The 16,283-nt window shown below is 38.9% G+C and overlaps 2 protein-coding genes across 3 annotated transcripts in view; both read left to right on the plus strand.

Moving 5' to 3' along the window:
• The window catches only part of MRC1 (mannose receptor C-type 1), a 62,205-nt gene extending 54,078 nt beyond the window's left edge, over positions 1-8,127 (plus strand). The window contains exons 27-30 of the mRNA XM_049798705.1: positions 1,993-2,109; positions 4,033-4,200; positions 7,365-7,418; positions 7,801-8,127. Of these exons, the coding sequence (XP_049654662.1) occupies positions 1,993-2,109; positions 4,033-4,200; positions 7,365-7,418; positions 7,801-8,051 (590 nt within the window). The 3' untranslated portion in view covers positions 8,052-8,127. The remainder of the gene's footprint in view (positions 1-1,992; positions 2,110-4,032; positions 4,201-7,364; positions 7,419-7,800) is intronic.
• A 5,873-nt stretch (positions 8,128-14,000) lies between these two features.
• The window catches only part of LOC126037848 (macrophage mannose receptor 1-like), a 33,752-nt gene continuing 31,469 nt past the window's right edge, over positions 14,001-16,283 (plus strand). For both annotated transcript variants that reach the window (XM_049798720.1, XM_049798722.1), the window contains exons 1-2: positions 14,001-14,112; positions 15,836-16,234. In XM_049798720.1, coding sequence (XP_049654677.1) covers positions 14,052-14,112; positions 15,836-16,234 — 460 coding nt within the window. In that variant the 5' untranslated portion in view covers positions 14,001-14,051. The remainder of the gene's footprint in view (positions 14,113-15,835; positions 16,235-16,283) is intronic.

The raw sequence follows: 16,283 nt of genomic DNA on the forward strand, positions 1-16,283 counted from the left end.
GTTACAGTGTGAGCCATTTCCATACAGTCTTCTGAGTTCTTTTGTTGGCATGACAGATGCTCAGTCTTCGAAAGCTGCAATGTATGTTCTTAGTTATGCATAGTCAAAAGAACCTTGACAGCTCTGCACACAACAGCTGTTGTCTGTTATCTGCAGTTCTCTGCTTTAAGTGGAATGGTTATAACTTTGAATAAATAACATTTCTTTTCTTTGGAGGACTGAGTTTCTGAAACACACTTTCAATAAGAAGAGTGGGGCAAATAAATGGAAGAGTTTTAAGGTGAAGTTTGAGAGGAATTGAATGATGATATTGCATGTGGTAGCAGGTGCCTCTGCTCACTGACTCAGGTTGTCCACAGCTGTCCCATATCTTTGTTGTTGGAATATGCAGTCACCTCAGAATTGCCTTTTTCTGTTGAACTAAGATTCCTGAAAAAAGGCACTGACCATTTGTTTCGGCATATGTGGTAAAAGACTGGTGTTATGTGGAATTTAAAATTTGAATGCTAGTATACTTAAGACTTCACGTCACTGACACTCCTTTCCCTTCAGTGCCAACCTTAATCTTTCACAGTAATTGTTAGGGCAGGCTGAATCCAACAGCCCAGCAGAAGCAAAGTTGCCATGGCTCTATGCTCCCAAGTCCAACCAGTGACAAGGCTGAAAATGTGTTCCCTGTAGGCGCACACACACATATACAACACATCTATACATACATTCATGGCTCGCCACACAGTAGTCAATCCCTCATGGTGTCTCCCGTAGATACACACAGGGGCACACACACATACAGATCTAGCTGGAACTCCCCTGTTCTCCCAGTAGCCATCCCCTCCTTGGTCTCACCCTTAGAGATGCACGCACACCAGCTAATTCAGCAAAAGAGGAACAATTAGAAAAACATAAAGACTTTAGTGAAAAAAGAGGAACGTTCCATGTTCTCTTATATTCTTCTGTCCCTGCTTGCACTCTGGGTTTTGTTTGCAGTTGGACATTTGCCAATTATATCTTACCCATAGTAGAATTCTGAGCCATAGTAGAATTTATCAGCAGCTCAGCAGTGATTCAAATGACTTTTATATTTTCCTTCTCTGGAACTGTGCCTTCCTTACTTGAGAAAAAATAACTTCAAAAATTGAACAGCCAAATCAAATGCCAAACAAAGCTATTGCTCCGTACCTATGAACTGGATTCCAGCCCCACGCTAAAGAGAACTGAAGAGGCACTTTCTCCAGTGTTTAATGCCCCTCCATACAAAGTCACGTTGCTCATTCTGTCTTCTGGCTCCATGCTGTGACTTCTTGACTTTGTTAGAGCATCATACAGAATGAATTATGGCAGAATGCCTAGTTTTGTATGTGGATAACTAACAGGGTATTACACTGACTGGGCAACAGATGACCGAGATGATTATTCTTTCTCTGATGGCTACAAAGAGAATGTAGGAAAATAAACAAGACCTGGTTAAAGAGTTACGCTAAGGACTGTGCTTCAGAAAGCCAGCAAAGTCTGTGCTGTACATGAGCTATAGAAAGGATCATAAAACATTTAATCATTAATGTGTGAAGTTACATTGTGCACAGACTGAAGTCATGTGTACTTTTTACTAAAAACTTACATTTTTTAGAGTGCTTTTGTGTTTTTTTAAATAGTAAAACATCAGTAGAAATCTATGCTAGTTACCATATTAGTCTGTTGTATTTTGCCTAGAGTTGTTTTTCAGTTATGTTGCTATTTCCCAGTGGATGGGGAACAAACAAAATGCTAGTGCAACGTCATGGAAATGATAAGAAATGCATCAGCAACAATGCCAGAGTCCTTCATAAGATATTGTCCAAAGTTAGTTTCTGTTTTGAACTTCAAACTCTGTTTAGAATTTGGCACAGATAATCAGTGGCAAAAATAAGACTGACATTTGACAGGACAATGAGAATGCTTTCCACTGTGAAACTTATGTCTCTAAGAGAGTTTTTTTTTCTTTGTGTCTTCCAGGTGCCTCTTTGGTATCGGTTGAAGACTCAGCTGAAGCCAACTTTCTGGCATACACCATTGAACCACTTGAAGGGAAAACATCAACTTTTTGGACAGGAATGTACAGAAATGTGGATGGTAATTTCTTTACTTTTGACATCTTTTTGTTTGGTGAATAATTGTCACAAGCTGTTTGACAAGGGTGTTGAAAATTTTACCTTATACTTCTGTAATACATAAAAAGTGAAATTAGAAAAGGTAATATATTATCATCATAGGGGAAGCTGGTCAATTGTAATCAAGCAATAACCAGTAATATATAACAGAAAGACCAGGCACAGAAAGTTCATTTTAAAGCAAGAAAAATAATTCACAACAAAGTAAGGCACAAAAGTGCATATAGCAGAGTACAGACAGGACCATGCTGGGAGTTGAGCCAAACTCAGATGGTTCTTGTCAAATATGGAGAGGCCCTGGGTTGATGGGCTTGAGATACTCCAATTTTTGAGCTAGACAATAATATGGCTAACATTACCTGTAGTCTTTGGAGTCACCATCCTGGAATGACCAGTCACCCATCTTTGGTTCCAGCTGGCCCTCAGAACAGCTTCACTTTGAAGCTGAAATTGTTTGTGTCTTTGGAATTGTGTATCACAAGTTTTTCTATTTTCTGTCTCACTGTGAGGAAGGTAAGGTAAGAGAGAACAGGCAATAGGCTGCTTTAATTAAATTTTAAACTTGCTGATTATTGCTTTTTCATTAATACAATTAGTATTCAATTAAACAGATATTTCTGTTGTTACGATAGACCTAAAAGTTACTTCAGTCTTGTGCTGTTCAGACTAAAGGGTCCAGTATAACAAAGTGAGATGCAGGACTGCGAAATTGTTCAGGTGACTTGGTGTGGGGTTTTCTTGAGTTTTGGAAGGTTTTTTTCACAACTTCCTGCTCAACCACTTCAATGACAAACTAGTTGGGGAGAAGACAACTGTTCAATTACAGTACTTGAATCTTAACCAGAAAAAGTTTTCAGTAGAGGATGAAAGAATTTGAAGACAGTAATGATTTATAAACATAACACATAAAGAAAAGCTGAAGTTTACTCATGTGGTTAATTGACACATAAAATGTTTTTTAAAGTGGGTCTAGAGCAGGTGCAGAACAATACAACTCTCAGTGATCACAAACACAAGAGCTGCTTCAGCAAGTACATGTCATTATATTACTGGATAGTAGTTATAGTGATTTTAGCATAAATGCATAACTAGATTTCATATCTTTGGAAAAGCTATTGCATCCAGATGCCATGCCCTGACACAAAGGGTGGCAGGCATTTAAAAAAATAAAAAGGCAGCAAAATATAAAGACTCTTATAAGAAAACAAAACATAGCTTTCATGCTGAGTCTAAGAATTTTCTTGTTTGAGTACAATTTAAGAGTCACAAGGGGCACATTTATTCTAAATAAATAATACTATTAAAAGAAAGAAAGAAAAAAAGGAACCGGAAGGAAGAGACAGAAAGTCCCAGCATAGTTGAACAACAGTGATCACAAGATTTTTGAAGCAGATATTTAAAGAGGAAAATGGTGTGTGTAAAGTCAGTGGAAAGCAGCAGAAACTGAAAACCAAATGGAATAAAATTGGTCTTAGAAGGACTTCAGTGGGGACTTTGAAAAAAGTAATACAAAACCTCCCTACAAATTACTGAAACAAAGGACATTCTGGTGAAGATAAATTATGTTTTGACACCCGTAATTTCTATAAACTGGATAAATAATTGACACCATTGCAATAAATTGTGGGAGATACTTCTTTAAACTTTCTTGCCTTTGTAACATCATAAGCCAGATTAGCCTGCCATTTTCCAAAAATTGTGGTATCATTTGCATAAAAACTTAAGGGCAACATGATGTATCAGATCAAAAATCTAAATAGTCTAGTGGCCTGTCTCCAAGAGTGGCCACAAATAGATTTCTCAGGAAGGCAATGAATGTGGAGCAGGTGTCAACATGGAAATGAATACTATCTTGTTTTTCCATATTCAATGTTTTTCCAATTAGGAGAATGGTTGTGGTTAGACAACACTGCAGTGAATTTTGTCAACTGGAATGTAGGAGAACCTTCCCCTCAACAAAACGAGCACTGTGTTGAAATGTACGCAAACTCTGGGTACTGGAATAATATCTATTGCTCTTCATACAAAGGCTATGTTTGTAAAAAGCCAAAAAGTAAGTGCTGCTTTTATGAATTTGTTTTGTGTATGGAGTATGCTCCTTGTGTGCTAGTATTAGTAGATGGTAGTTACACACAGTGCACTTTAACTGGGTGTTTTGAGGTTTTCTAAATGCCAAGAAATGCAGATTTGCATGCCAACATAAAGACAGAATAACTCTTGTCACAAAGTAGAAGTTCTGGCCTCTGCTCAAGTCCCTTCAGAATTGTTTTAAAAAGATTGTGTTCCTATCTTAACTGTACCTACTGTATACACTTAATAAGTTTGCCTGTTCTGTATCAATAATTGTTCAGTAATCACAATGTTAGTACTGTGCCTTGCACACACAAATTTATCTCATCTATTTGAAAATATGTTCCTTAGGGTATCCCCTCTGCTCAGCTCAGGGAGTACTTTTTGCTTCTTTCCCTTTGGCAGTCTCATGTGCATGGATTTTCTGAGTATGAAGTAGTGTTTCTGTGAACTGAATATTTATGCATTGCGAATTAGTGAACAGTTTTGGACCTTTTGTCTCTGTGTTCTCCTGTTTTGAGAAGATGAATGAATGAAAACCAAAGCAAATAGCATAGTCTGAATATGCTAAACTGAAAGTGTCCTGAAATAGTTGAATATGCAAATTTGACAGTAAGGACATCTACTGCATCGGTTTTCCGAAGAACCATCCTAATAATTTCTTCCAGCATGTACTGCAATATCAAAATCTCTTACTAATGTTTACTGAGAAAAGTGAAATGCATGTAGTAGCTGAAATATGCCTACTTCCTCTACAAGACTGGAAATGAGAGAAATTCTGCTATTCTTTCTACAAATTTGCTGTCATGCAAAATTATTCTTACTTATTCAGATGCTTGTAATGATGACTGTATCTTCTACAGGAAATACTGCAGAACTGTCAGATGTAACCATCCATTCAGAATCAACTTATCTGTCTTTTTACATTGTGATTGACAAAAAAAAAGGCACTTTATTTTCATTCTCTATCCAGAATAGTCATAGATGTAGGTAACGTGTTAAAATCAATGGCCACACTTCCTTTTCAACCATGCTACTCACCTGTTTGTGCTCGTACCAGCATTCACCTGTTTTGATACTGAGCCATTTCAAGGAGCTGAAGCAGATGAAAGCTTGTTACTTTTTCTAGGATTAGCTTCAGCCAGTCTAGCCTCCTAAACGGGAATGCCATGGAATCTGCCAAATGCCAGTGTCAATGCAAGGACTATATAGTTGCTCACTCAAGAACAGGACACAACTGAGTCTTACAATTCTGTCACAGGAATGCAGCTTGGCTTGGCACGGTTCGGCAAAGCTGTGATAATACTCCCTTTGCAGAATTGAAAAAAATGTATTAAATAGCTATAGGCTAATAAATGGGGTGTTAGAAGCATGATTTTACTTAGTTTCACTTGCTATGGCTTGTTATGTTTGCTGTTTTCTGAAGAGGCTGCAAACACAAAACTGTGACTGAAATTTTCCTCTAGAATAGGTCCTATTTTCTGTTCCATTTATTGAGCTATTTTTTACCATAGTAATTTGAAATTCTGTAGCAGGTCTATTTCATGAATAATCTAACTTTATTTTGTGAGTAAGGAGGTGGTCTAAAGAACTATTCAGCAGTTTGAAAGGTGCTAGTTGATTGTGCTACAAATTGTGACTAGGTATATTATGTTCATGACATCTCACTCCTCAGGAATAGCAGATTCATTTCCCTGAATATACTGCTTGTTTAACATGTAGGTAGGTTTAGCATGCAGTCATCTCATATCAAAACCCAACAGTGATGTGCATAATATGCATGATCAGTGCTATACCAAAATTGGTCAGTCAGTTTTGATGAGGAACAAGGAATAAGTGTCTATGTTATTATATTACAAAAATTTTCCAGTCAAATGAAGCAGTGCAGCCAGAGGATTATTTTCCAAATTTGCATAATGTAAATTATTCCTCCTATTCCTTGTCACATTTCTGAGACTGTTTCTTTACACTGTGCTTTTGGACATAAGATAGCATTATCTTCACAGAATCACAGAATGATTGAGGTTGGAAGGGATGTCTGGAGGTCATCTGGTCCAATTCCCTGCTCAAGCAGGACAACCTACAGCCAGGTGCCCAGGACCATGTCCAGATGGGTTGTGAGTACCTCCATGCACGGAGACTCCACAAGCTCCCTGGACAACCTGTGCCAGTGCTTAGTCATCCTCACAGTGAAAAAGTGTTTCCTGATGTTCAGAGGAAACCTCCTGTGTTTCAGCCCGTGCCCATTGTCTCTGGTCCTATCACTGTGCGCCACTGAGAAAAGCCTGGCTCCATCATCTTTACACTCTCCTTTCAGATACTTGTATACATTGATAAGATCCCCTGTGAACCTTCTCTTCGAGGCCAAACAGTTCCAGATCTTTCAGCCTTTCCTCACATTAAGAGAAGCTCAAGTCCCTTCATCATCTTATTGGCCCTTTCCTGGACTCCCTCCAGCAGCACTCTCATTCTCTCGTACTGGGGAGTCCAGAACTGGACACAACATGTCATGTAGCAAACATGCAATGCCTCCAGAAAGCACTTCATCTTAAATGATGGCCCACTTTTCCCAGCAAGCCAGATTTCGTGGTCCAGATATTAATTTTTAAATAAGCTACAAACATTTTAGTTTGGATGTGGTATGTGCTAAGACACTTGGGAGTTCATGAGTGATTCCAATTGTCTATGTGTGTAGGGAATTAGTCTTTTGAGAAACCAGATTTGTTACATTTGCTATATTTATGTAAGATAACAAGAACTGCAAGAATTTGTAATTATATTGAGGATTGTGTTTAATCATCTCTGTCTTGAGGATGCTGTGTAGATTTTCTTGTGGTTTTACACTGATGTCAGCATCTGTCTCCATGGAGCTCTTTGATGCTTCCTCTTTTCTGCTAGGCTATGTAAATAACTACATGTGAGACCAGAATACAATAGACCATTGTGCTATGGCTTTTAATAGGTGTATATAGCTTTGTATGGACTAAACCCAAGTGTTTTCAGTATTTAGTGGTATGTATTACAATATATTTCTCTGAATATAATTGTCAGCATGTTCCAAATATAGAAATAAATAATAAATAACATAGAAATAAATAACAGAATAATGCAATAACATAATTCTTTTTCAATGTTTTGAAATGCCAGCAACCGAAATGCCACCAGAAGCTGAAATGCCACCAGCTGCAATGCCTACAAAGGGTAAAAACATTATCTTTCAAGTACACAAAAACTAGTCCTGTGTAAGATCTTAAACAGAACAAATCATATTCTTTATTATCTCTCCTACATTTTCTGACATATTTGAGTACCATATCTGTTTCCTAGGAGTATATCATTTCCTAGTAGAATACAATATACTCCATTCAGTGTCCAAATGCAGTTTTAAAAAAATAATAATTTGTGATAGAGCATGCAATGTTAGCATTTTAAAATCAATTAATTTTATGTTGCTACCTTTGTTTCTCATTATTTTGAAACAAATGGAACACTTTTCCCTAAAACATCATGCATTCTAAATAGTTTCCAGTAACCAGACAAAGACTATGTAGCATCCTCTTGATTTCTTTGTATTTGTTTTCAGCAATGGCAAAGGACGAGAAGGCTCCTACACTGAACCATGGTAAAACAGGAGTTGTAGTTATTGTTGTCATCCTCATCCTAATGGGAAGTGGCCTTGCAGGCTATCTCTTCTACAAAAGAAGAAAGAATCGCTTGTCAACAAATGACAGCTTTGAGAACAATTTGTATTTTAATAGTGATGCAGTTCCTGGAACTAGTGACACAAAGGATCTTGTGACCAACATCGAACAGAATGAACATGCGACACTGTAATGTGATAAAATGAAAAATGTAATATGTAATGTAAAATGTAATGTAATAAAATGAAATGTGCCTTGTTTTAATAAAATTATGCAATTAGAATTAAACCAAAGCTATTTTCTCATGTGCAAATACTGTAGCAGCCAGTTTCAGTGTGTGCGTAATGCTATACACAGCCGTTATTTTTATTTTGTAACCATTGTATAATGTGTAAGATTTCAGAGCTCAACAATTTGATGACCCACACTGGTGAGTACAGGTCTTAAGAAAAGAGATGATATTGACTAATTATTAAATGGAACAATAGAAATGTATGCAATAAACGAAATAAAATGTAGATAGATCCATTTGAGAAAGCTCCCAAGATTTGAAGTTTCTGCACCAGAGTTATTTCAAACCATGCTAATGCACAGATTCTGCAAGCTATTCAGCAAACATATGTCTAATTCTACCATCTTTCAAGTATTCCTAGGGACTTAACTACAGGGGTGGTTGCTAGATGACAAGTCTGTATGTAGGCACATCCTCTTTGAACCTCATGGGGAAAAAATCCTTTTATGATATAATTTCAGTTCCCACAATTTCACACAACACAGAGAACCAAGTATGTAGTTCTTGTAGTTTATGTATTCTAGGATTTAATAGGGTAAAATCTGGGTGCAGGCCTGCGGAATGGAAAAATGTGGTTGGCGTTAACTGCCAGTGTTCTGGCTGGCCACAAGTGGGTTTGTCTGGGAGAGGAGATGAAGGTCACGGCAAAACTTCCTTCTTATCAGGACAACAGTTACTGAGGAGTGGGAGGAACATTACCTACACAAGTTCTGAAAGTTTACAGGAGCACAGGATAGCTGTTATGGTGATCACATATTGGTACTGCTCTCCTACTGCCTCTCAATAAGTACCATAGGTTTGTGGGGTGTGTGCTTGGAAGTCAAGAACAATTTATGTTTACCAACCTATTAGTTAGTACTGATTTTAATTCCTTTCTAAAATGGCTCGACCAGTTGCCATTTATGGAAGTCTTAGATTCCCCAATGTGGAGCTTATATTCCTAATTTTTGTGAATCTTGTAAAATGTAATTCATGCATGATTCCTCACTTGCATACAAAGGTTTGCCAGGTTTGGTTTTGTGGTTTCAGATTTTGTTCTGTGAAATAAATGGTAACTAGCTTTGATTTTTAAAATAGTTTTTCATTTTGTAGTCTTGTATATATAAGACTCTTAACAGGATAAAGTTTAAAAGGAGGTGATAAAACCATGGAGGCACTCCATCCAAAGTTGCGATCAAGTAATATTTTGACCATATTTTCCTGAATCGGTCCCAGGATTGTCTGCTCAAAAGGAAGACAAAAATGCCAGCTGAGTGATTCATTAAAAACCTTGAATTACATATGTGTGTGGGTAAGATGGGGAAATTCATCCTGGGACTCCTTTTCTCTGACTCTGCTCCCTTTCTCCCAGTTATTTCCTTGCCTCTGTTCCTACTGCTCTTTCCATTTTTAATGCACGGTTGTTTGAGCATGTCTTTTCAAGGAGTAGTACCTCTAATGGTTCTTCATGCCACCTGATGTGGCTTATGCCAGAAACCTCCCAGCTGACTGATTCATGATGTTAAGGATGACACCATTTCAATTATATGGAGAAGTGGTGCCAGCTAGAAAGGTATGTGAAAGGGACAGTGAGCGGTCAAGAGGCCGAGACTGTAATCTCAGCCTCACTGCACTGGCTGTTGTGCAAACAACAAACAAGTGCAGTTTCTACCAAAAAGAAGTTCAGTCCTATTCTGGGGGACAGCAGAATCTTAAGGCAGTATCTGCACAGTGAGTGATTCTTCCAGTTAACTTTTTATCACATGTATCACATATGAAAATGTATGATTGGAAAGAAAAGGAAGATTGAGGGGATGTCTCATTTCTGGTGCTTTGCCATACTTATCAGTACATCTCTACAGCTAAAAAGTGTCACGGAGAGAATCCAGAACTACAGCCTGGATGGTCTTGAAGTCATTCACCCATGTATACTGCCTGAAATCTAGCATCAACTTTGAGTTGAAGACAATTAAAAATGCCATGCTAGTTAATAGCTGGCAGTTGATGTAGCTGCTTCTGTGAAATGCTGTGTGTGTTCTGCTCTCCTGTTCAAATGGGTCCAGGAAAAATAGAGGATCCAAATCAGAAGCTCTACTCTAAAGATGGATCTACGTGGCCTGCTCATTTTAGAAAAAAGTGTGAGTGAAAAAGATTTGAAAGATTTTCGGAAGAGGAGGAAATTTAAATTTACTGTCTCTCCTATTGCAATACAATGGGATTGAAGCAAATTTCCCATTAAAAAGAGCAAACATGGAAACAGTGGCATTTACAGGACAGGAAATCATTACGGTTCCATGTAGCAAGCTGAAGATGAGCACTGATACTTTATACACAAAGTCTAATAGGAATTTTTGAATGGAAGGTAGAGAAACAAGCAAGCTTGAACACTTTAAGCAATACCTCATTAATATAAGAGTAAATTGAAGTCTTTTACCTAGGGGGTTGTAATTATAAAAAGTCAGATTTCTTGGGTTTTTTTTGTTTTGGTGGTGTTTGCTTGGGTTTGGTTGTTTGGTTTTTTTTGTTTGGGTTTTTTGTTGTTTTTTTTTTACTTTTTTCTTTTCTTCTCCCCCCCCCCCCCCCCCCCCCCCCCCCTGCTAGTACCTTTCAGTGATGGCAACAAATTTGTTAGACTGTCTGAATACAGAGTCCAGTCCCAGGTTTTTAACTTCATATTTCCTTTGGTCATACTTGTGACAATAATGATCATACAATTTCAAGAAAAATTGAGAGAATAGTTTCCAAACTACTATTCTCTTTCCACACCTTCATGTTAATTCCATCTTCTCTGGACTGAGTTGTTGCGTAATGGTTTTACCAAACATCATTTGGTGATCTGGCATTATGTCCTCTTTTTCTGCTGCCAAGCTGCAATGCTCCTGACAAGTGATTGACTACATCAAAAGAGTTTGAATATTGGGCTGGGGAAATCATACATGCTGCTCTATTTGACTGAAAAAAAAGCAGAGTGTCTTCTTGGAAATGATTCATATTCATATGGATGCAATATAATTTGTTACTTAATGTATGCTGATCCTTCACCAGTTCTTTCAGCCATTTTCTACTGCCGGCTGCTATTGCTGTCGGGATCAGTCAGTTGCCTTAGCACCCCTCTGTTGCTCTTGTGATCTCTTATTTTGTCTCTTGAGTAGATGCCACTACTTAGGGGAGGTTTCAGGCTGTATGCTGCATAAATATACATTCACAGAGGAATTGGGATGTCACTTTTCTGAATATTCTTGCTATAAAACCAAGGAAAATAGTTTCTTGATAAACAAGATGAAACATAATTGATGGCTAGAAAAGCAAAGGAAATTTTTAACTGATCACTAGTAATTCATGTCCATAATCCTCTGATTCTGCCAAGATTTCTTACGTTTGATCTTGTTGGTTTAGATAAATGAAAAAAAATAACATTGATTATGTGGCATGAAAATATAGCATGAAAGCGCGAGGTGCCTTATGTTGCTCTTTCAGTATGTTTTGGGCCTGTCTAAAGAAATGGAAAGCTTGTTCGGTCTCTGCATTTTTTTTTAGGCTAGAATGTTTCTATAGAGGTTTAGAACATGTCTTTTTTTTTAAAAAAAAAATGTTTTCCATTAGAAACTGCAATTGTGCTATATGTGGGGATTCTGGATTGAAATCTTATATCAAGTTATAGCTGGCTAAATGATCACAAAATTCCCTTCACATTTTAATACCAGTGGTTTTTTGAAAATGAATTATATAACTTCTGTAGGGAAGCATCTGGCAGAACCTGGATGGACTCACCCATGCATTTCCACCAGCAGCTGAGGAATGACTTGGTGGCAATATATGATAGCGTGTAAAGGTTTGTCTCTGCACATTGCTACGTTTCTTGATGCCCTTGTGCTTAATTTTCGTTTCCCCTTTTCTCCAGAAGAGTTCAGACTTCAGAGAAAAGGTGGCGAATCTGCACGCTGTGAGTGTAACTTCCTGCCCACGAGCAGAGATTGCCAAAGGAACAATGCTGACTCAACACAAAACCCAGCAGCCTTTCTTCCTCGCCGCTTCTAAACTGTCAGGCTGTGCCTTGCCAAGTGGAAGATGCTGGAGTGCATCTTTGCAATCTTCTGATTTTCTTTCCCACTTTGTGGGCTGTGGCAGGGTCTGCTCGGACAAACATACAAACGCTAAGGTGAAGCTGACCTTAGAAAGTTTTGCTCTTTTTCAGCCTCTCTCAACAGACCATCAATAACAGTCCTTCACCAAACACCGATCTTTCTTCAGAACAGAACTAGTTTCTTTTTTCCTGTTGTAATTGTACTTGTTGCCTCCTGGTAGCTTTGGAGATGCTGAGATGTTGCATACAGCAGAACGGCAAGACACTACATTCCTCCTGCCTAAATAATAAATAAGAACATTCTTCCATCTGCACATCTGGAGCTCCTGAACAAGGAAGCACGGAAAGTTGGAAACTTGAGGTTGCAGAGTCAAGCATTTCTATGTTGGGGAATACCAGAACGCCTTACTTCAGGCTCAGTGCAGCCATCCTTGCATATGCATCATACTTACTGAGTAATTGATCATCTGCTGCTTTGTTGAGGCAGCCCTCTCTTTTCTCCCACTTTCCTCAGGTCTCAGTGTCTTTCTCAGGCTCCCATTCTTTCCATGTTTTTGGTCTAGCTGTACCTGCTGGCCTTCAGGTCCCACTATTTTCTCTTACTGTTGTAATTCTTGTTCTGCTGTAATTCCCTGTGTACCTTTTTAGATCTAGTGAGTTGCCCATCTGCATCTGAGTCAGAACAACAGAAGCAGGATCCCTCATCTTCATGTAGGTGTCCAGGGTTTTCCTTCCCTGTAACAGCAGAAATTTTAAGTGAAAGACCCCTAAAGAGTATTTGCTGCAAATACAATATTGGGGAAGTTATCCCAAACCAGCCTCTCCTGAAGATATGGGAACTGAAATTTTTCAAAGGCCATAAGGAAAAGGGATGTAAGAATTCCACAGGAGTGCCTTTTCTCTTCCCTACCCTCTCCGTTTTTCTAATTCTTTTACCTATCATGAAGGAGAAAGCTTTTTCAAAGTAAACATCAGAACTTTGTCAGAATGCCTGAAGGGTGTGCACTTTAAGGGGTGCAAACTTCTACAGACTAGTGGGATGAAAAATGTGGCAGTATTTCTTATCAGTTTAGTTTTGCTCTCTAGCAATAATTGAAAATCCACTGTTCGCTAATTACAGGTTCTCTTCTTCCTAGAATTGTGTAGTTGCTTTTCAGAATTTCTTCAACTGTTGCTGTCGGTTTGGGTACATTGCTCCTGCATATAGTCAGGAATGGAGCAAAAGAAGGGACAGGTGCCTTCTGAAGAAAACAGGTCCTGTTTTATGCAGCTTTTCTCTTTTCTGTGGAACTGCAGACATGGGAAATTGTGGTTCTCTCTGATTCCAAGGTCATAGTTACTTGATTTGCATGGTGTTCCAGACAATTTTTCACAGTACTGCCTTGCACTTTGGCTTTTTTTTTTTTAAATAATTTATTCATACAGACAAATCTTCCTCTTGTTTTTTTTACCTTTTTCCTTTATTTCTGGTAAAGAGACATTCATGTCACATTCTCATAAAAATAATGATCCTGATTTTTTGTAAGGTATGTCTCCAAGAATCCTCACTAAAATATTACTTCTTAGATCTCATACTTACATGAAAGAGAAAAGTTTTATCAGTAGAAAAACTAGCTTAGAAAGCAAAGTTTATTCATTAATGTATTATTTCAAAATTACTCATGTGACATGATACAGTTCCTTATTTGCAGCTCAGAACTTCCCTGTATCTGTCGGGTCTTAAAAACCAAAAGGATTTGCTAATCCAGTTCAGTGCAGAAGAGTTTTCCTGCAAGGCACAGATTTGGTCTTCAGCATCAGTTTCAGGTGAAGGGGAGAAGGGACTGAAACATTTGGCAATGGCTGTCTACCTGCTTCTGATTTTTTTCTTTTCCTTTGGTACATCTCTTCAAATGTCTGGTAAGTCTTGGTCCTCTGCTGCGTATGGAGGTTTGCAAGTTGTTTCTCATGCTTTCCTGATGTCGTCCTTGGTGGACAGTGAGGTTAGATCTAGTCAGAGCATGTAATCTGAAACAGTTTTATTCAGCACTTAAACTTGGTGGTATCTGTATAGGCATTCTGCTTCCTTAACCCGGTTTTCAAAGCGGTATATGAGTGAAAGAAATATGCCAACAGATGTGGGCATAACCTAGACAGTGTTGATTCTGGAAAATCAGCCAGCTGAATGCAGACAAAAGTTGATCCAAAATTACTCCATTGGAGGTTAGAACATCTTAGAATTACAGGGCAGTGAACTCTCAGCGTGCATGGAACCACTGCCTGATGTGTGCTTGGAGTTTCTTAGACAGCCCATACAGACTATGGCATGCTGATCGTTGAGTGTTGGAGTCCTGGTTCCAAGCTGACAGCTTTAGGAAGGGCCTTAAAAGCTTCTGTCTGTTAAATTTCAGTCATTGCTACTGCTGAGAGGAAAACAAATGATGCCGTGTCTGCAGCTCTTTCCTGCAGGAAGCTCCTAACTAGAGAACTGCAGGAGACCGGTGCTATCACTTGAATGGCAGCAGGGACTAGCCAACACTGATCTAATCCACTACAGGAGAATTTCTTCTGTTCGTGTTTTCGGGCGAGACCACGCTGGCTCTGACCCAGCCTCTGCTAACCTTCTCAAGAACCACTGCGGCAGGAGAGCTGTGCCAGGGGAAATGCCATCTGGCTTGTTCAAGTCTGCAGCCTTTCAGAGAAACATCACTGGGGCTGCTTGACCACTACCTGGCAACTCTGGGATGGCAGGGGGTCATGAAGCCCCATTTAACTATCCCACCCCTGGCAAGAAACCTTGGGTGGCAGTAAAGCTCAATGGCAGAGCAGAGCTATTTGCATGATGTTGCTGTCACATAGCGGGGACCTAAGGGATGCAAGGCAAGCTGCAAAAATGGTCGAGGTCTGGAGCAGGCTGAAGTTGTGCCCCTTTTTTGAAGCTGGTCTTAAGAAACAAAACCCTGTTGTGCAGTGTCTCACATTTCTATTTACAAGTGTAGCTATTAATGGCACTTAGGATACTTACTTAGCTTAACTGTGCTCAGAACTGAAGTGATGATGCTGCAAGTTGTGGCTTCCCTCCTTAGAAACTCACAAGTTGAACTCTGTGAAGAAAGGACTTTTTGTACAGTTGCCAAAAATTTCCAAAATAATTAACCAGAAATAAAAAATACCCCACTTGCTTGATGAGCTGAAAACCACAATGCCATTCTTGGCCAAACACAAAAATGGTTGAATTTTGAGTATGTATGTAAACCATTTTTGATAGCTCTAAAGCAAAAAGTCCTTTTACTTGCAAAATTGAAGCCTGTTTAATATGCTGCGTGGTGGTGGAACTTTGAAGAACTCATGAAATTTAATAAAGGTCATTTTTGAATGGCATTTTGAGAACAGTGTACTTTAAGGACAGATGTGAAGAAGAGCAATTTCTCTTGAAAGAGCTATATTTTCAGCTTCTGTGTTGCTTGCATCTTCAGAACATTTTGATGAATATCCTTCATACTGATGATTAACCTCCTCTGATTTCTTTCTCTATGGACTCCATACGTTCAATTTTTTTGTTGTAGCAGACTGTCAAATAGCAACTGACTTGTCTCCTACATAATCTCTCCTCAGATGTTTGCGTTCTCATTTTATTTTCTAGATAGCGGAATATTTTCAATCTATAATGAAGACAGCAAGCTTTGTGCCCAAGCTCAAAACTCTAGCTCGGTCATAACTACCACTTGTGACGAGCACAATGAGTTTCAAAAGTTCAGGTGGGTCTCTGCCACGCAGCTGCTGAGCATGGCCCTCAAGCTGTGCCTGGGAGTGCTCACCAAGGACGACGAGGCTGCCATCACGTTGGAATCCTGTAACAGGACGAATGAACTCCAGTGGTGGGAATGTAGAAATGAGACGCTCGCAACCCACAGCAAGGATTTATTTTTCAACTATGGCAAAGGGAAGGGGAAGAAAATCAGGTTGTCCAAAGGATCAGGCAAAGGGAGCAGGTGGAAAATCCATGGAACTGCAGAGAGCCTGTGCGCTCAGCGCTATGAGGGTGAGTACTGAAAATTAATCTCTATTTCTAGGTAACTTCACTGCCCCTA

The sequence above is a fragment of the Accipiter gentilis genome, chromosome 4 (assembly GCF_929443795.1).
Source record: "Accipiter gentilis chromosome 4, bAccGen1.1, whole genome shotgun sequence".
Lineage (NCBI taxonomy): Eukaryota > Metazoa > Chordata > Aves > Accipitriformes > Accipitridae > Astur > Astur gentilis.